We start from the raw sequence: 20492 nt of genomic DNA on the forward strand, positions 1-20492 counted from the left end.
AACACCTAATTTAAGTAACTCTCTTACGGGACTAGGTCTGTGTTTTATTTAGTTGAAAAGTATTTCACCATAATTTTTACCCTATAATTACTCTCACTTTTTTCTCTGAGATTTCGTAGGGAAAATCAAGTCATAATTTCCCTTGTTAGTCCCTCAGATGTTTCAAGACAATTCCTGATGTTCTGAGTCCTTTCTGATTGAGACTCATCATTTTCAATTTTTAGAACTATTCCTTTTGATTTCTTGAGAGAAGGGGCTTATATGCTTAATTGAAAGAGGGAGATGCTCAGCAATTGTTTTCTTGACCTAGAGGAGACTAAGGACAGAAGAATCATAGTTGAACATACAGAACTTGGCAAGATTATAAGACATTGCAAAGGCCTGCTGGTAAAGGTTTGAGATTCTGTCCATTGAGATCTTTTTTTTTTTTTTTTTTGTGAGGAGATGAGCCCTGTGCTAACATCTGCCAATCCTCCTCTTTTTTGCTGAGGAAGACTGGCCCTGGACTAACGTCCATGCCCATCTTCCTCCACTTTATATGGGATGCCGCCACAGCATGTCCTGACAAGCCGTGCGTTGGTGCGTACCCGGAATCCGAATCAGCGAACCCCGGGCTGCTGCAGTGGAGCGCGCACACTTAACCGCTTGCACTACCGGGCTGGCCCCTGTCCATTGAGATCTTTTGAGAAGGGATCAAGGTAGCAGCCGCCAGACTTGAATGATTTAGCTCAATGGCTCTCAAACTTATTTGTTTCAGGACCCCTTTATACTCATAAAAATTATCGAGGGTCCCAAAGAGCTTTTGTTTACTTGGGTTATATCTATTTTACCGTATTAAAAATTAAAACAGAATTTTATAATGTATTTATTAATTTAAAAATAACATAATAAGCACAATATATGTTGACATCAATAACATTTTTACAAAAAATAACTTTTTCCAAAACTAATTTTAAAAATCTAGTGAAAAGAGCAGCATTTTTACCTTTTTGCAAATCTCTTCAATGTCTGGTCAGAAAGAAGACAACCAGATTCTCATACCTGTTTTTTGCATTCAGTCTGTTAGAATATATTGTTTGGGTTGAAGTGTTTGAAGAAAATCTAGCCTCACGCAGGTATGTTATTGGAAAAGGAAGTACCTTGCAGGCCTCCTGAAAGGGTCTTGGGGACCCTCAGGGGCCTTCATACCACACTTTGAGAATCACCGTTTAGATCTTTGCTATGCAAAGTGCAGCCCCAGACCAGCAGAATCAGCATCCTATTGCACTTGTTAAAAATGTAAAATTTTTGCCCCATCCCGGACAGATTAAAGCAAAACCTGCATTTTACAATATCCAAATATGATTAATGTATACATTAAAGTTTGAGAAGTTTGAGCTGGAACAGTGCACCTGAGGTCCCTTCAGTTCTGTATACCTTATTTTTGGTTAAACAAATAAAAAGTAGGCTAAATAATGTAATACCAAAACATTATTTGGATAAATTATCATTCCATTGTTCATGGAACCTTTTAACTAGGATTGTAAGTAACCATATTGACTTAGAAATTTAACTCTATTTAACTGCATTTTTTTCTTCCTTATTAGCAGTTGCTTTTTTAAAAAGCAAAATAATAAGCTGTAGAAAAGATGGAATAAAAAGCTTGAGTTCTTTAAGTCAGTTGGAACTCTGTTAGAATTCTTAGTTTCTAAGGGTATTGCATGTATTCACTTGTGCTTTATTTTTCCTCTCAGCTGTGAAAATTAAGTTCTGTGTTATCTACAGTCCATTATTCTGTGTCAGTTATTATATTTCTTATCTGGGAAATGCTGTCTTGATTTCATCAACCTCCATTCCCATCTTCTGGCTTCCAATGAATAAAAAGGGCTATACCTTTTCTTAATTTTCAAAAGTTTTTCTCAAATCTTGGGTGCTGAGATAAATGTGGGGGATTTAAATAAGTGCCTAGATTATACAATGATTTATATAAGCAATAGTGATGACTCTGTGTTGAAATACACCTTGAAGTGTTGTACTTTCTCTTAAGTCTGCTTTGGATGTAAATTTAACTAATTTTTTTTTTTTTTTTTGAGAGGGGAGGAAGATAAGCCATGAGCTAACATCCACGCCAATCCTCCTCTTTTGCTGAGGAAGACTGGCCCTGGGCTAGCATCTGTGCCCATCTTCCTCCACTTTATCTGGGACGCCGCCACAGCACGGCCTGACAAGCAGTACATTGGTGCGCGCCTGGGATCCAAACCGAGGCCACCAGCAGCGGAGTGTGCACACTTAACCGCTACGCCACGGGGCCGGCCCCCTTAACTAATTTTTTAAAGCATATGTTAGCATAGGGCTCCCTAATGCAAACTCCCCCCTACCACTCCCCCTTCCCCCGCCCCATCTCTACCACTCCAGATGTCTGGTTTCCATCTCAGATCTACTATGTATACGCTATTAGTAATCAGCAAACCACCTCTTCCTAAATACACAAGGCCTTCTATAGGTTCAACACCAGCTTAGGTGACCTGTTGGCTTCACTTACTGGTATTTCCTGCTCCTTCCCCAGATTTGGGAAATTCTCAGCTATTATTTCCTTGAATAGGCTCTCTGTTCCTCTTTCCCTCTCTTCTACCTCAGGAATACCTATAATTCTTATGTTACATTTCCTAATAGAGTCAGATATTTCTCAGAGACTTTCTTCATTTCTTTTTAGTCTTAGTTCTCTCTCCTCTTCCATCTGGAGCATATCTGTATTCTTATCCTCTAAAATGCTAATTCTTTCCTCCATATTGTCAGCTCTGTTCTTTAAAGATTCTGGATTCTCCTTTATCTCCTCCATTGTGTTCTTCATCTCCATCAGTACTGATTGGTTTTTCTTTATGATTTCAATCTCTTTTGTGAAGAAACTCCTAATCTCATTGAATTGTTTGTGTTGTCTCGTATTTCATTGAGTGTTTTTATGATAGCTATTTTGAAATCTCTGTTGTTTAGGTTATGGATTTCTGTGTCTTCAGGGTTGGTTTCTGGGTGCTTGTCATTTTCCTTCTGCTTTGGTGATTTCATGTATCTTTGTGTTGTGGTTCCTGTGTTGGCTTTGTTTTTCCTCATCCTGGAAATCTCTTGTTGCAATTTCCACCCGCTGCCACTGTGTGGTGGTAAAGGGCTGTGTAATCTGAGCCCCCTGCGCTCTGCCCCAGTTTTTCTGCTGCGATCCTTCGCTTGGCCTGGTCTACTTCGGATCGCTTGGTCTGGTCTGGTCTGCTGAGCTGTGCAGGGTCCGGTTTTCGGGGAGGGGGGTGGCTCTCTCTTTTGCCCTCTGGGTCCCTGGGTGGGGGGCTTCTCGTTCGCCCCTCGTTATCCACTCTCTGGGGTGCCCAGATGTTGATGGTACCCTGTAGCAATTCTGAGTCCTCTGTGTGGGAGTTGCCCACTGGCTGAGAGAGCTGGAAGAGCTACGGTTTCCCCGCAGAGGGCCGCCCCTCCCCCCCCTCTGGGAGCCGTGCAGACCGGGATCGCTGATCTGATGGGGAGGGAGAGGAGTTCTCCTTACCTCTCCCCACTTCCTCTGGGGGCCCAGCACGTTCCACTCTCAGATGTGCAGCAGTGTGGATCTTTCCGATCTTGCTTTTCACTGTCTGGGATTCCATTGTTGGTCTGTGACTGTTCCTTTTGTTGTATCTTATGGGGGAAGAGTTCACGGGAAAGCTCACTCCGCCATGACGTGCTCCAGAGTCTGTTTAACAGCTGTTAACTAGGCATCTTCTATGTGCCATGTTGGGGATACAGCAGTGTGCAGTGTTCTCCCACCTTCTAGTAGAGAAGGTAATCATTGAAGTAGTAATTACAGTAAAGCAGATGGATTTTATGGACATAATGAAGTAAGGGGTTTTAATCTCCTTGAGATGGTCAAAGACAGTGTTCCTGAGAAAGTATGTTTAAATTGAGACTTTATTGACCTACTGTGAAAGGGATGCTGAGATAAATCTGTATGAAGGAATAAGCCAGTAGCCTCATGCCTCTGGCACTCTTTACCAGAAATATTTCTAGGATTCTTAGAATAAAGTCATGCCAATATTGTTCCCTCTTCTGTGTCCCCATCATGCTCTATCTCTGTTTTATTAATATAATTAAATTTGTATTAACTATTTTCCCCCCATTAGAACTGAGCCTCTCAAGACAGGTTTCTTTTTTCCTCTGTAGATCAATTTACAACTACATGTCTGACCCTGCAGTGGTACACCACCATGTAAATAGCAGATGATAGCAGTATACTAATAAATATACATCCTATGTGCCAGACATAGCATTAAACACTTTGCATATATTATGTAATTTAATTCTTCCAACAACCCTGGGGGCGATAAATACTACTATTATCAACACTTTATAAATAAATAGTCTGAAACGCAGGATGGCTAACGCAAGATTACATATCTAGAAAATAACAGAGTTCTGATCCCAGATCCCCCGCTCATATCAAAATCCTATACAGTGTCAGTCTGTGACCTGAGGTCATTTAAACCTGTCTGTAAGTGCCGATGTGAAGGGGGTAAATGTAGATTATGATTTAATAATTACATTCTATAGTGCACTGATAATAAACTGTTGCATGTTGTTCTTCATGCAATTCATTCAGGTCTCTACTTTAAGTTTTACTTGCTCAGAGAGGCCGTCCCTGCCCGCTCTATCTAAAATGTTCTTTTTTTTGTTTTGTTTTGTTTTTTGTGAGGAAGATCAGCCCTGAGCTAACATCCATGCCAATCCTCCTGTTTTTGCTGAGGAAGACCGGCCATGAGCTAACATCTATTGCCAATCCTCCTCCTCCTTTTTCTCCTCAAAGCCCCAGTACATAGTTGTGTCATAGTTGCACATCCTTCTAATTGCTGTATGTGGGACGCTGCCTCAGCATGGCCGGACAAGCAGTGTGTTGATGCGCACCCAGGATCCGAACCCAGGCCGCCAGTAGCAGAGCTCGCGCACTTAACTGCTAAGCCACGGGGCGGGCCCCCTAAAATGTTCTTAAATGTGCACACACTTTACTTCTAACCCCTTATGGTTTTGTCTTTCTTTATGACTTTTATCACAGCCTTGCAGTGTTTATCTAAAGCCCCAATTAGGATACAAATTCTATGGGTTGGGGGTTTTATTTGGCTTGTTCTTTGCTGTATTCTTAGTGCTTAGAGATTGGTAAGTCATAGGCAGTCAGTCAGTATTTGTGAAATGAATACAGAACTATAGGGAGTGAAACACAATTTTCCTGTGGAGGAAATGGGCTCTGAAGTTGAGTCTGCTTGAGTTCAAATCCCAGCAACGTTGTTTCTTAGCTGTGATACCTTGGACAAGTTATTTAACCTCTCTGAGCCTAAGGTATTTATGAAGATTAAATGCGAAATGCATATAGAAGGTAGCAAAGTGCCTGACATGCAGTTATCAATCAGTACTTACTAGACATTGCCATTGTTATCATTAATATCATTGGGACATGCTTAGTAGGGAAATAAGCTGTCTCTTATTGTATTCTTTTTTCCAGAGACATTGAGCAAATTCAATGATTAAAATATGTTCAATGAACTTACAAGTCCAGTTTTAAATGAGAGCAAATGAGCTAACGTTTATTTGTAATCTTGCTTCTTGGCAATCACCTTGCAAAGTGTTTTACTTATACTATCTTATTTTAATCGTTTGTATCCTGGTAAATAGATATCTTCATTTCACAGGTAAGAAAATAGATTCAGAGGTTAAGCATTTTGCCCAGGAGAAATAATAATAAGGTCAGAAATCAAGCTTCTCTAACATGATACTAATACAAACCTTACAATGTTTTTCTTTACCTGCTTGATTTTTTTTTTTAACTTTTTTTCTAGACCTCAAGGAAAAAAAATCTGAGAGTAAAAAGTTTAAGGTACATGGGTAGCATAAGACTAGTATTGCAGGTTTGAGCCCTGTGTAAAGGGTTCATGATCCCTCTTCAAGGGAGAAAAATTTCAATTATCTTGAAAATTTCTGTCATTAGTAATGAGAAGATCCAAATAAGAGTAGTAATGTACTTAGCACAATTTTTGTCTGCTATTAAAAGAATAGAAACTACAGTAAGCGGTGGTATCGATTTTTTTATATGAAAGATAGTGCATTTTTTATATGAAAGGTAGAGCAATACACAAGCTTTCATGTATCCAGAGAGTAATGAGCCTTGGGGAATCATGAGGTAAACTAATTTCCTTTCATAGAGCTAGCTGGATTTGGTAGGGAGTTTGAAGAGGCTTGTTTTCCAATGGGATCATAAGGTATGTTCAAATTCCTGTAAACTAATGGTTCATACCGGTAAGAATCTGGCTGAATCCAGCCTCGTAACAACCAAGGTAGAAATAATGGGGATTTTTAATTACTTTGTTTGTGTAATTTGACTTTGTCACTGATTTCATTAGCCTTTGGATTGCCGGGTTTGAACATTCTGTCTGGGAAAAACAGAATTAAAGCAATTAGGGTGAAATTCCTCTTAGTTTTTATATAACAGATTGCAATTCACCTTACTTTTTTACAGAAACAAATGAGACTGATTCCTGATTAGATAGAGTTTGAAAAGTTGAGGAAAACTTTGTATTTTTTTATTTAGCAGCTGGAATTTTTTGTGCTATCACAGAGATCTAAATCCACTGGAATTAGCTGAAATGGTACCTTTATAAATCTGATTTCTGTTTCCACCCAATAAATTTGGATTGTACATGTAAAACTTTGTGTATCATGGGCTGTATCTTGGGAACATTTTGCATGATTTTCAGAGTCATTCCATTACTCTACTGTGATTTGATTAAGATTAAAAGTTCTTAATCTTAATCAGATCGTTAATCTTAAACCAAACAGTTCTGGGTCTTAGGTACTAAAAGACAATTGTGAAATTCTTATTTCAGAATTTCTCAGAAAAGCTAGTTTTACTTATCCACACTGAATGTTGATCTATAATTCACAAGGCATTCGACTATAGAATAAAAACTGGTAGGATATAGAAAGATAGTTTCTATATTTAAGTACGTTATAACAGTGTCAAGTTTTCTGATATCTTGTAAATAATTTATATGCTAAAAGATTCATGTAGATACTTTGTAATTGCTGCTTTCTCATTATAGTATATATGATTTAAGATATATCTTGAAAGAAGTGTAGGACTGGGCTTAAAAAGGGAGGAGTAGAGAGAGTATTCTTGTCAGTGAAAATGTACGTTAAGTATTTCAGTGAACAAGTAACCAATTTGACTTATTTTAGGGAGATAGGAGTAGAGTAGTAGGTAGAAGTTAGATTGTGAGGGCTTTTCACACCAGATTAAGGAAACTAAAAGCACTAACATGGACTAGAAGTAACGTTGAACTAGACATTGTAGAATCTGGATTCCAGTTTTTGCTTTACCATTGACTAGGCCCTTACCCACTGGAATATAGACTCTATTTGTTTTATTCTAGGTGCTGAAGATAATGCATATATCTAGTAGGTGTTTTATACCTATTAAACTAGATACTCCATAGATGCTAGTTGAATTAATTAGAATTAATGAATTAATTCTAACTTTGACATGACATTCATGTCTCTGGCCCACAATTGTCTCACTTGAACAAGAAGGGACTCTCACTCACATTCTTTCTAGATCTGTGATCCTATGGCCATCTTCTAGATGTGGAGAACTGTTACCATTTTTGAGCAGTGTGATGTGAGTTAAATGATGTCAGATGATTGGAAAGGGTTAAAGGTCAGATAATTAAATGAAGCCAGATGGTCAAGCTGGCCACGATGTGAAATACAACTTAGAGATGGAGAGAATCAGAACAGTGAGGCCTGTCTTAAATTGGTCTAAATTTAAAGAGGTGATGTATTGATAATCTGGACTTTGGTGGTCATAATTGTTATGCAAAAGAAGCAGTGATTTTGAGAGGTAACAAAAGAGCCAGTAAAAATCTCGTTTTGCCTGGCCAGAGATCTTTGGCTGTTGGAGGGGCAGTAGGAGTACCATTAGCAGAACTGTTTATCAGCTGTTCTAGACATTTATCTTTGTGTAGGGGGCTCATAGAGAATAATAGTACCTAAATATTGTGGGAGAAGAAGCATCCAATAATAACTAAGTTTTCTATTCTGGATCGTGGAAATAGTGATGATACCGTTGAAAGAAATGGGGAAATCCAGAGAAAGGCACTGACTTGAAGAGAAAGAGGAATTAGAGTTCAGACATGTGAACTGTTATCTGTATGTGAATGGTATTTTTGTTGTATATACTGAAAACTCTTATTTTGCTATACAGAAAAGCCTGGTTTTTATAGACCTAGATATTTTTGCCTTCATTATACCTTTGTCCAAAAAAAGCTATCTTGTTTTGGTTTTGTTTGTTACCCAGTAGAGTTTAAAAACTCACCCACTGGGCCAGCCCCGTGGCTTAGCGGTTAAATGCGCACACTCTGCTACTGGCGGCCCAGGTTCGGATCCTGGGCGCACACCGACGCACTGCTTGTCTGGCCATGCTGAGGCGGCGTCCCACATACGGCAACTAGACGGATGTGCAATTATGACGTACAACTATCTGCTGGGGCTTTGGGGAGATAAAGGGACCAAAAAAAAAAAAGGAGGAGGATTGGCAATAGATGTTAGCTCAGGGCCGGTCTTCCTCAGGAAAAAGAGGAGGATTGGCATGGGTGTTAGCTCAGGGCTGATCTTCCTCACAAAAAAAAAAAAAATCTTACCCACATCTTTATATCTGATAAACCTATGAAGCAGGCAACAAGGTACCTGTTTTCTAGCTCTTTCATTTTCTTTTAGCTAATCATAGTCCTAAGCAGGCTTGCTTAAACACGTAAGTTAAAGGTAATGCTGGACCACGTTGCTGTATTTCTGACCAATACCTGACATCCTAGACTGCCTACTTAGCAGTGATGAATTGTGTTGAGCCAGATATCAGTGGCAACTACTTTGAGATAGCTTGTTAGAATTAATAGTCATTTCTAGCCTTTAGAGTAGAAATATTCCTCCCAAATAGCTTCCAAGTCCTTATCTTTGGCTACTGTCATTGAGCAATTGAAACCTTAGTACCCACTGCCTTGATGGGGATTGAAGCTTACCAAATGACAGGGGATAGAACTTTATTCTATTACCCATTATAACAGTGTAATGAACAGTGCTCTCTCTACCATCTTTGTTGGTAGAAATGCCATGAAGAAAAACTTTTCCTTAATCACTAAAATCAAAGTAGTAGTTATTTGGGTCCATGAGATCTTCCTGGCAAATGGAAATGTCTTTAGGTAGATGTGCATATTGATTGAGGCTTTTAATAATAGAGGAAAGGGAGAATAAATTCTTACCGCTTCTGTGTTCACTGCTGTTTTTTTGTTTTTTTGTTTTTTTCTTTTAATGTACCATGAGAGAAGGTAAGGCAGTTTACCTTAATATCACCACTTTTTAAATTAGGTAAACAGAGGAACTATTATCTGTACTTTTCAAGTGGGTTTAAGGGGATATGGTCCAGGTCACACAGAATTGGTATATGAGAGGTTGAACTGAGAACCCAACCCCAGTATTGTGATTTCCTTGTCTGTCCAGTGTTTTTTGGCTACAAATTCTGAGTTTACATTTTGGTCATTGAACTCAATCCCCATTTTCTTTTGAAGCACAGTTTCAACATAATTAGGGGGGAAGGGAATGTTTAGATAAATAGATTTCTAGTGTAGATTTTGATGTCAAGGAGGCAGAACCTGGGGACATAATGGGTGGAGCTTTGAGCAAGTCAGAATCACATTTTACTTGTCTAGAGATCTGTTGCTGTTGGAAGAGAAGCAGGAGGAATAGTAGAACAGTTTCCCTCCTGTTTAGCGTGTAGTTTTGTTTAAAGGGCCGATCTAGAATAAGTAGATTGTTGGCTGAGCAGAGCAAACTCCTATCTGAGAGTTGAGGAAGCATGGCTAGTGTTAAAGAAGAGACTTTGCTTCAGTCTGATTTTGATGTCTGCTTTGCTTATGCTGTGGGTTAATTTACTCTGTTAATTTACCTCTTACCATTTCCCCCCTCGTTTTCCTCTAACTCTAACAAGTCTATTTTGCCTTTTCTGATGGATTTTACAAAGAAAGATTTTTGCTCAGTGTTTGTCATCGTAAATTCTCGTTGCTGCTGCTGTCCTCCAAATGATTGTGTAAATGAGGTGGGTAAGAATTTCCAATTTATACAGAAGGTATATTGTAGCCATTTGGTGATAGGTGTAGAAAGTTTCGGTTGAAGTATTGAAATTGTTTACTTCAGAATGCTTTTTAAAATATTTAGAATTTTGTAGTTTAGTTAACTTACAGTATATTTTGTGTGAGGAAGAAGGAGGCTTTTCTCAATTCTGTATAGTTAGGAAAAGTTTTACTTTATGAAAAAAAAGTTAAATGTTACCCTAACACATTTGAAACTTAAGCTTTTAAGAAGCAAGTGCTGACAATTTTTAAGAGCTAGAAGATTGAACCAGAGAATACTATATTATGACTCACTTTTATTTTTCCAGCCGATTAGTTGGCAAACCCTAAGTATACAGAATTCAAAGAAAAACTCAGAGTCTTTAAAATGCATGTGTATGTTTTTTGGTTTTTCTTAGTTCAAATAAAGCAACATTTTATAAACTTTTATCTTTTATCAACTCTTGATATGCCTTTGGTGAGTCACAATTGTTATTTTTTTAATATTCCATTTAAGATTGCACAAAAGTGCCCTTTGTTTTTTGTTTTATTTAGGAGAATACATAATTTTGTGTAACCCCGACAGTATCTTGAATGGATATACATTAGATGTTCAAGAAGTACTTTTGTTTAATGCAGAGAAATATGCTAATGTCCCGTTTCAAAAAACATAATATGGCACTACTGCCTAAAGAGAGACCCTGTAAATTAAAAAAGTTAAGTAAGAATGTTTCTAGAGCCTGTGGGTTGCTAGCTCTGGAAGATTGGAGTGAGAGGGTATGTGTTTTTAATTAACTTAATTTTTCTTATGTGTAAAATATTAGCCCAGTTTATCTACCTTAGTACTCTTTTCTGTTTTGTGTTTTTGAACCTCATTCAGAAGAGGTGAATAAAACTCGACCTTTACAATGGTCAGAATAAGACTAAAATAGGACTGTGTGCGGCTAAATCAGGGAATAAAGAAAAGGGGTGACATTTGGAGAATTTTTAGGCTCTAAGTTACTGTCTTTGTTGAAGTATATGAACTAAAAGGAAAAAAAGATAAAGTCTTATTGTTAAAACGTTTTCTAATCATTACTTTGTTCTGTCTGGTGCTTAAAATCATGTTTTAGGATAATCTAGACCAACTTTAATTTAAGAAAAATATCAGTTATAAAAAAATACATTGAGTTCTCTCATGTCTTAGGAACAAGAAGCCTATGAGTATGAGGAGTATATCAAAACCAGTTCTTGTTTATTTTAATATAATTTAATTTTTTTTGTGAGGAAGATTAGCCCTGAGCTAACATCTGTCGCCAGTCCTCCTCTGTTTTTACTGAGGAAGACTGGCCTTGGGCTGACATCCGTGCCCATCTTCCTCCATTTTATATGGGACACCGCCACAGCATGGCTTGACAAGCGGTGCGTCCCTACACACCCAGGATCCGAAACCCGGGCTGGCGCAGTGGAGTGCACGCACTTAACTGCTGCACCACCGGGCCGGCCCCAAAACCTGTTCTTGTTTATTTTTAAGCAGCTTTCTATTATATGTCCCAGATGACTTTCCTGTGGATCACTTTCAGGGTCAGTGAGGTTTCATACTCATTTTTACCCTTTTTGGGTCATTTTTAATATACAATCCTTGTATGTTCTTGTTTCTTCTCAAATGATTCAGAATACCTCTGCTAGATATTTTGATAATCCTGGCTTCTTGATATAAAGAAGAAATTTCTTCTTAACTTTTTCTTTATCTAAGTGGGCAACAGTAAGCAGCCTTAATCTTTTAATACTAGCTGCTGGGCTGATAAGGTGTATCTCAGTTTTATTGTCTACCTTGGTACCTGCAATACGTTTTTCAAGGCAGCAGTGGCATCTGAATATGTTGTATAGTATTGGTATGGAATTTTCTATACTTAAATCTTGGTGTATGTCTTGAAAGCAGCTTAACCTAGTAGATTCAAGGTGGTATATGAGGCACAGTTACGGGTTTTGCTATTATGACCTTATATCTCATTTGTTCAACTAGTATTTCTGTTTGTAAATAGGAATTCCTATTTGTAAAGTCATGAGTTTGTGCATGTTTGCATGGGTAGGATTAACAAGAGGATTACTTATTTTTAAGGATAACCAAAATGGTTGGGTCTTGGTGATTATTTTTCAAGAGAATTCTTCACTTCCTTTTAAGCCTGAGCTTTATTATCTTTGGTGAGTGCCTTTGAACTCAGAGGTGGCTTTAGGTCAGCAAACTTAATAATTCAAAGAGCTTTCAACCTAGATATCACATTTGATTCTAGCTACCGTGAATATAGGTAGGTAAGTTGGACAGGTATTATCCACATTTGCTAGACAGGGAATCTGAAGCTCAGAGCTGCTTCTACTTACCCAATTCACACTGAATTCAAGTCTTCTCTTCATTCCTTTCATCTTTGCAATACGACTATGCGAAATGGAAACAGAAGAGTCTTTTAATATAATCAATATGTGTGTGCTTTTGTTAACTTAATATGTGGAATTTTTCTGGCAGAAGGCCAAACTACATTCCCTTAAAATATATGTGTTTATGAAAGAAGGAACATTTTTCCTAATCATGTTCTATATTCTCTTTAACCACTTTCCTGTAACATTTGGAATGTCTGTACATGCAGAGCCCAACTATGTATTATAAGAACGATCTTGCAGATAATTTTCTACCAATAGTGAACGTTCTACAAACTTAATATAGAGTACTTAAGATTGCTCTTCCCACTATATCTATAAATAGCATCTTAAAAGTTTGCTTTTATACAGTTTTACATGTTTATTGTAGAAAATTAGAAACAAATACGAAACAAAATCTCCATTGTTTCTACTACCAGAGAACTTTTAGTTAGCTGAATTTGAAAAATAAGAAGATTGAGAAAAGTACAAATAGTGATCTTTGTAGTCATTGCGCAGAAATGAACCTTTTAAATATGTGGATTTAACTTTAGGGTTAGCCCTATTAGACAATTCCTTGCTGTGGAAAGTTAGTCCTAGAGGTAGAATCCTCCAAATCAGGACTTTTGAATAATGCAGTGAGTAATTAATGAGAATTATCCCCCACAACTCTAATATTTAAAGACTTTTTAGAGCTAACCATCTGATGTATTTCATTTCAATCTATGAGAGATTATGCGTTTCTGTGATTTATCAAATAATTATCACTAATTTTGTTTTTAATACAGTCATGCATTGCTTAATGACGAGGATATGTTCTGAGAAATGCATCGTTCAGTGATTTTGTCGTTGTGCAAAGATCATAGAGTGTACTAACACAAACCTAGGTGGTATAGCCTACTACGCACCTAGGCTACGTGAGACCACCATTGTATATACGGTCCATCCTTGACTGAAATGTCGTTATGCAGTGCATGATTGTATATCTTGTCACTGAGACTGTAGATGATTCGAATTTATATATATTTAAACTTTTCTGCTCCTTCTCCCCTATTTCCCATTCCCTGTGATCTGTGTATTTATAGATTTACAGGGCCACTTGGACACTATATCAGTGTAGCTACTTCAGCTCAATTGTGTGGTTGCTTAGATGAGGTAGGAATGGATTATGAGACCTTTTTCTCCACACCACCTCTCAGATAGGAGTATTTTGTTATTTTTATATCTTATGTATATTTTTCATACATTCCTGAAATTTTTATTTGCAAAGAATTTACACTTTGTGAAGATTCTCAGTTATTACTGTGATGCTATTTAGTATTACATGTAATAGTGATATTGAGTTTTCTTCTGAAATTAATTAGAAAGCTTGTCATTCATATGGGTCTGATATATCACTTTTCATTTTCTGTTTCTTACAAACAAGACAGTTTGCTCTTCGGTTATCATTGTAAACCAATCCAAATACTTAACTCCTTCTACATTTTTGAGTTTATTAAAGAGTACTTTGTATAATAATAGAATACCTGTCAATCTAAGCATATGAATTTATGCCCACACATGGGTTCACTGTTCAAAATAGTTAAATGCTGTGTTGATTAATATGTTAGGGAACAAGATTGAACGAAAGATCCTCTAACCAATTAGACTATTTGGGCTTCATTTTAGCCAATAACTTCCTTTACCTGAAATAGTAGAAGATGTTGACAACAGCCTGAATTTTTCCCTAGCCACATATAGAGGCCATGGAAGTAAGTGACCCCACTATCTAACCGTTCCTTGTTGTTTTCTTGTGGGAGTTAAATTGCCATACCCAACTATGACCCTGCATGGACCAGCTCCTGCAGACAAATCAGAAAAAAGTCAGGATGGTAAGAAGGCAACCTAGTAAAACCTTAAGAGGCAATTAAAAATCAGAGTTCAGGGGCCGGCCCGATGGCGCAGCGGTTAAGTGTGCGTGTTCTGCTTCAGTGGCCCGGGGTTCTCAGGTTCCTATCCCGGGCGTGCACCGACACACATGTCAAGCCATGCTGTGGCGGCGTCCCATATAAAGTAGAGGAGGATTGGCATTGGATGTTAGCTCAGGGTTAGTCTTCCTTGCCCAAAAAAAAAAAAAAAAAAAAATCCAAGTTCAAAGGCCCTACCTTCATTAATGTGTATCTGTTGCTATTTTTATGATTTTCAGGGGGTGAAGCCAGCCAGTTTTGACAAAGTAGCAATTCCTGAAGTGAAGGAAATTATTGAAGGATGCATACGGCAAAACAAAGATGAAAGGTAAGGTGCCTCTTTTGACCTGGGTATTGCTTAAACAAAAACCTCAAATATAATATGCTCTGAATATAACACTCAATCTAAGGTATATTTGATACTTTAGTTGTTATTAGTTTCTCCATTTATGTCATGTAATATCTTTAAAAGTAGAATTCTGTCCATTGAAGGTAGTATTCAGATCTGATATACTGAAATTTTGTAAAAATGTGGTGTAGTAGAGTTTGCCAACCAGAACCACCTTAAATATAGCCACTATATTCAGTGAAAACTGCTTGCTTACAGCATTACCATGATTTATAAAACTCTGTGGGGTTCAGTTCCTCTCTAACACAGCAGATCTATTCCTTAGTCCTCTACCCATTGAATTCTAAAAGGTGAAATAGAATCTTAGCTTTTTAAAATCAACTCAACTGTACAAGTCTTGATTTGCTGTCATTATGCCAGAATTGAAGAAGAGCAAAACATCAAAATTCCTTTGAGTAAAAAGAGACGACTTCACCCAAAGCTTAGGAGGAGATCTGGCTTAGTCATTTGTGCTAACAGAGGACTTTTCTCAGAGGAGTGGCAAGTATCTGATCTGCCATATAGCTGATTCATCACCCATTAGGCATGGCAAAGGTCCAGTGTCTGTTTTTGAAAGATAATCTACCTTCACCGTACCCCCTCAGCCTCCAAAAAACAAAAAGACCAGCCAGCACAAATAAAAATTGTAAGTTGAGCATAATCTACCTCCTGAAGAATGTGAGCAGTCAGGTATATCAGCCAAATTAAAGAATTCCGTATCTTCACTTCTCCAGTCTCAGATTCATAACTTTGTTATTTGGAAGAGCTTAACATCAGGATCTTTAAGGCTTTTTAGTAGAAATTTAGTTTGGGTTTCTAGTTTTATATACCCTGATTGGAAAGGAAAGTCTTTAATCTCTTTAAGAATTTTTTTTTACTATAGACAAAGGAATATTTGTTTTCAGTCTTAGAACATATTACTCTCTTTCTTTTCTGGATAGAACAGTTTACTGATTACTGCTATTTTGAAACCATTTGTCTAAAGAAGATTGTTCCACAATCAGACTTCTGCTTGCCTGGTACACAAATTGTTGAACAAGGAATTGAGAGAATTTATTGGGGTAAATAAAGGTTGCTGTAGTAGAAGGTATTGAAATCAAAAGATTTATTTTTGAATTTTGATTCCACCATTTATGACTTTTATAACTATGAGCAAGATTTTCAACCTCTCTGAGCCTCCATTTCCTAAAAAGCAGGAAATGATATGTCATTGGATGTTGGTCAAGGATCAGATGAGATCTTACGTATGAAGAGTTTTTATTAACTATAAATGCTATATAAATGATGATGTGGTATTTTGAAGCTATGATATTCTGTGTATTACTTGCTATTATTAGTACACTATTAACTAATATGAGATCAGATCATTAGATTAAAAAAGTATCATTTTCAGCTCTTATTCATAAATGAGATTGTTATGATGTTCTGTAACTTGAGAGTCAAACTCTGTAATCACTATTCAAATGGAGCAATGTAGAAATGAGTTATAAAATTTCCCGTTTTTCTTTTCACAGTCTTTTGTTCATTATTCCGAGCACAACAAATATCAGCCACAGTTGAAAATTATCTTTTCAATCTAATAGCATTTGTTTTTGTTTCTTTTCCCTCTCTTTGGAAGATATTCTATCAAAGACCTTTTGAACCATGCCTTCTTCCAGGAAGAAACAGGGGTACGGGTAGAATTAGCAGAAGAAGATGATGGAGAAAAGATAGCCATTAAATTATGGCTACGTATTGAAGATATTAAGAAATTAAAGGGAAAATACAAAGATAATGAAGCTATTGAGTTTTCCTTTGACTTGGAGAGAGATGTGCCAGAAGATGTTGCTCAAGAAATGGTAAATTAACACTAATCAGCTGTTTAAAAAATTGATATAGGGGCCGGCCCAGTGGCATAGTGGTTAAGTTTGCACACTCTGCACAGTGGCCTGGGGTTCACAGGTTTGGATCCTGGGCACAGACCTACACACCACTCATCAAGCCATGCTGTGGCAACATCCCACATACAAAACAGTAGAGGAAGATGGGCATGGATGTTAGCTCAGGGCCAGTTTTCCTCAGCAAAAAGAGGAAGATTGGCAACAGACGTTAGCTCAGGGCCAATCTCCTGCACACACAAAAAAAAAATTTGATGTAGATTTCTATACATTGATATTGTTGAGCAGAAGAACAGTTTAGGAAGCAGAGTGTATGGCATATCCCATTGATATAAAATTGTGTTGATTAATGGCCCCAAAGTTATTTTTATTTGAGGAAAAAATATACAGACATAGATATGTATAAGGATGAATGGATAGATAGAATAGATAGGTAGGTAGGTAGAACAAACTAGAATGCATGCTGAAGTAATTTTGAAAGTCTGTAAGGTTGAATCACTCCTATTTTGTATAAGCCTATTTAGTTAGAATGACAATTTATGTTTTTTAAATATTGATACATTAGCCTTTGATGAGTCATCTGGATAAACCCTATAAATAGATCATAAATTGTTTTTACTTTGAAGGGAGTTTTCAAGATCCATTATTAGTAGGCAGCCTTCGGTGAATCATTTTTTTGAAGTATGTCTGAGAGATCACTCTTCAAAAAGGAAACACTTCACCAATTTTAAGCTTGCTGTAGTGCCTAAAATAGCCATTTTTCATGCAAAGAATATCTCTACTAGAATTTATAAGAACCACTTAATAGTAGTTGCCTTAAGAGATACTTATTTTTATAATTTTATTTATTTATTTATTTTTCCCCCAAAGCCCCAGTAGATAGTTGTATGTCATAGTTGCACATCCTTCTAGTTGCTGTATGTGGGACGCGGCCTCAGCATGGCCAGAGGAGCAGTGCATCGGTGCACGCCCTGGATCCGAACCCGGGCTGCCAGCAGCAGAGCGCACACACTTAACCACTAAGCCACGGGGCTGGCCCAAGAGATACTTAGTTTTAATTGTTGGTTTTTTATAACTATTTGAGAATTTGGTGGGGGGGGGTTAACCTTATTTTTACCACAGTTGTTTTATCTAGTTAAGTGGTTGCCTAGTGAAAGGAAGTAAAAGCAACACAAGTTAATATTAATTGTTACATGTAAGCGGGAAATAAAGTAAATAGAATAGAATGAACCTTATTTGGTTTAACAACTTCGTTTTTAGGTTCCCCATTGTTCTGTTGTAAGGAGTGAAGATAGATCCACCCTGTGAGTTTCTACAAAGATGATGGGGAAATGCATAATGCAGACCACTTATGTCACACTGGTTAAGACCAGTCTTAGAGAGTTCTTTCTTCCCTTTCTTCTCTACATTTCTCCCCAAAAGTACCTTTTTTGTTTTATATTTGCTTTGTTTTCTTTTGATATTCTACTGCTTCCTAATGTACCCTTTTATCCTGTAGGTAGATTCTGGGTATGTCTGTGAAGGTGATCACAAGACCATGGCGAAAGCCATCAAGGATAGAGTGTCATTAATTAAGAGAAAACGAGAGCAGCGGCAGTTGGTGCGGGAAGAGCAAGAAAAAAGAAAGCAGGAAGAGAGCAGTCTCAAACAGCAGGTGGAACAACAATCAGGTGCTCCCCAAGCAGGAATCAAGCAGCTCCCTTCTGCTAGCACCAGTGTACCAACTGCCTCAACCACTTCAGCTTCAGTTTCTACACAAGTAGAACCTGAAGAACCTGAGGCAGATCAACATCAACAACTACAGTACCAACCACCTAGTATATCTGTATTATGTAAGTATTTTGGAAAGTGGACAAGTATGTTAATGATACTCCTAATTGACTTATCTTCTTGTTCATCATTTTGCACTGGCCTCTTGGTTTTGAATTATGAATCCAATGTATAAGAAGTTTGAAATTGTTCCCTTCTACCTTTTCTTTCTATTCTTATGTCCATGGCTAATAGAATAGAAGGATTGGACAGTGAGGAAATGTGATTAGGAAATAAAATAATTTTATAGATTCCAACATCTTGGAAGTTCCAATTTGTAGATTTCTACTTTTCACAGTTCCTTAAAATAAAGTATAATTAATAATGAAAAATGAAGGAGTTTATCTTAGCCCACTTATAAATAAACCCATTAATCTGGTTCAGCTCTTCTAGTAAAGCTGAATAACATATAAGCTAGAAACTAATGAGACCACTAGTTATTAATTGAGCTACCTGCTTAATACTAAGAACCCACTGGTCTCCAAAGATCAGACTTTGAAAGCTGTGTCAAACTTAAAGCTAACAACATTCTATTTTATTTCCTTTATTCTTCAGGTAATGAGAGTCTGTGATAGCCAGGGAATTTTTTTAAGACATTGAGACTTTTTTCCATATGGATCCCTCATTTAAACATAGAAATCTACTTAGTAAAATAAGTAATATTCACTTTTTATTTAGTTCAGATCTGTGCAAAAATAAAACTAATTAATCCTCAAGTCATGGGTTTCTGATGGGAAAATGTGAACCTCCTTTTCGTGATTTGTCTCTCTCTCTCTCTCTCTGTTTTTTGGCAATTCATTTCTCCTTCAGCTGATGGGACGGTTGACAGTGGTCAGGGATCTTCTGTCTTCACAGAATCTCGAGTGAGCAGCCAACAGACCGCTTCATATGGTTCCCAACATGAACAGGCACATTCTACTGGCACGCTCCCAGGGCATACAGCTTCTATAGTCCAAGCACAATCTCAGCCCCATGGGGTATATCCATCCTCAAGTATGGTAAGTAACTGCATAAGAGAGTGTAAGCCTATAGTGAGAGCCAATAGATAATGTGTTAAATTCAGATTCTTTCTACTATCCAAAGAACAGCATGAGTCTGCAGTAGAAAATATAAATGGTATATTTCTAAAGGAAATAGGTTTATTATAGAATATAATTGGGGTAGTTCAGGCAGAATAGGATATATACATTAATGTGTGGGAATTAGCTGAACTTCTTATGTGGAGAAACTATGTACAAGATTTAGACTAATCTGCGTTCAATTAAAGATAATACTCTCTTTAGCACTTCGGAGTTGAGACTGTTAAAAGCAGCCTAAGTTGGACATAACAAATAAATGGTTTGGGGGTGGGGATGAGGATACTTATTAAAAGAATTACTAAGTATTTTCTGTGAGATTTCTTATTGTATAAAACACAGGTAAGACCTTCAAACGATTATAGAATGCTGCATGTGAGTACTCTAGAGTGAAGGAATCCTTTATTTGTATGACCATTTAATTTAGCGCTTGTGTCATCAGTTGCTATGTGTGCTCCTGCCTTAAAGTCTATGTTGGACACAAGTTCCTTCCCCAGTATATGTTCATTTGCTTTTTCCCTTTATTTGGTATCTGTTTTATTACTGATTTATTTTTAGTATCAACTTATGGAGATTATTTCTTGAAATATTTTATGCATTTATATATATATATATATATATACACACATACACAGGCATATATACACGCACATTATTATCCCATATTTTATATTAGCCACTCTTGCTTCTCATATAGAAGATGTTAAAGTAGATCATCAGATAATACCCCATTTCTTTTGTTGACCCTCCATGAAGTCTTCAGAGGTAAATAAAATACATCATCGGCCTCAGGAAGGAATTAGAGTATAACTGATCACTGTATAGCACTTGTTTAGTGAGAT

At 37.2% G+C, this 20492-nt stretch overlaps 1 protein-coding gene across 10 annotated transcripts in view; it reads left to right on the forward strand.

Annotated features, from left to right (window-relative positions):
- Positions 1-20492, forward strand: part of WNK1 (WNK lysine deficient protein kinase 1) — a 167252-nt gene that overhangs the window by 103062 nt on the left and 43698 nt on the right. For all 10 annotated transcript variants that reach the window (XM_087442939.1, XM_087442940.1, XM_087442931.1 and 7 more), the window contains exons 5-8: positions 14740-14828; positions 16507-16726; positions 18264-18597; positions 19385-19572. In XM_087442939.1, the coding sequence (XP_087299065.1) occupies positions 14740-14828; positions 16507-16726; positions 18264-18597; positions 19385-19572 (831 nt within the window). The remainder of the gene's footprint in view (positions 1-14739; positions 14829-16506; positions 16727-18263; positions 18598-19384; positions 19573-20492) is intronic.

This window comes from Ceratotherium simum, chromosome 17, assembly GCF_057802395.1.
Source record: "Ceratotherium simum simum isolate JZ-2026a chromosome 17, ASM5780239v1, whole genome shotgun sequence".
In the NCBI taxonomy this organism is placed as follows: domain Eukaryota; kingdom Metazoa; phylum Chordata; class Mammalia; order Perissodactyla; family Rhinocerotidae; genus Ceratotherium; species Ceratotherium simum.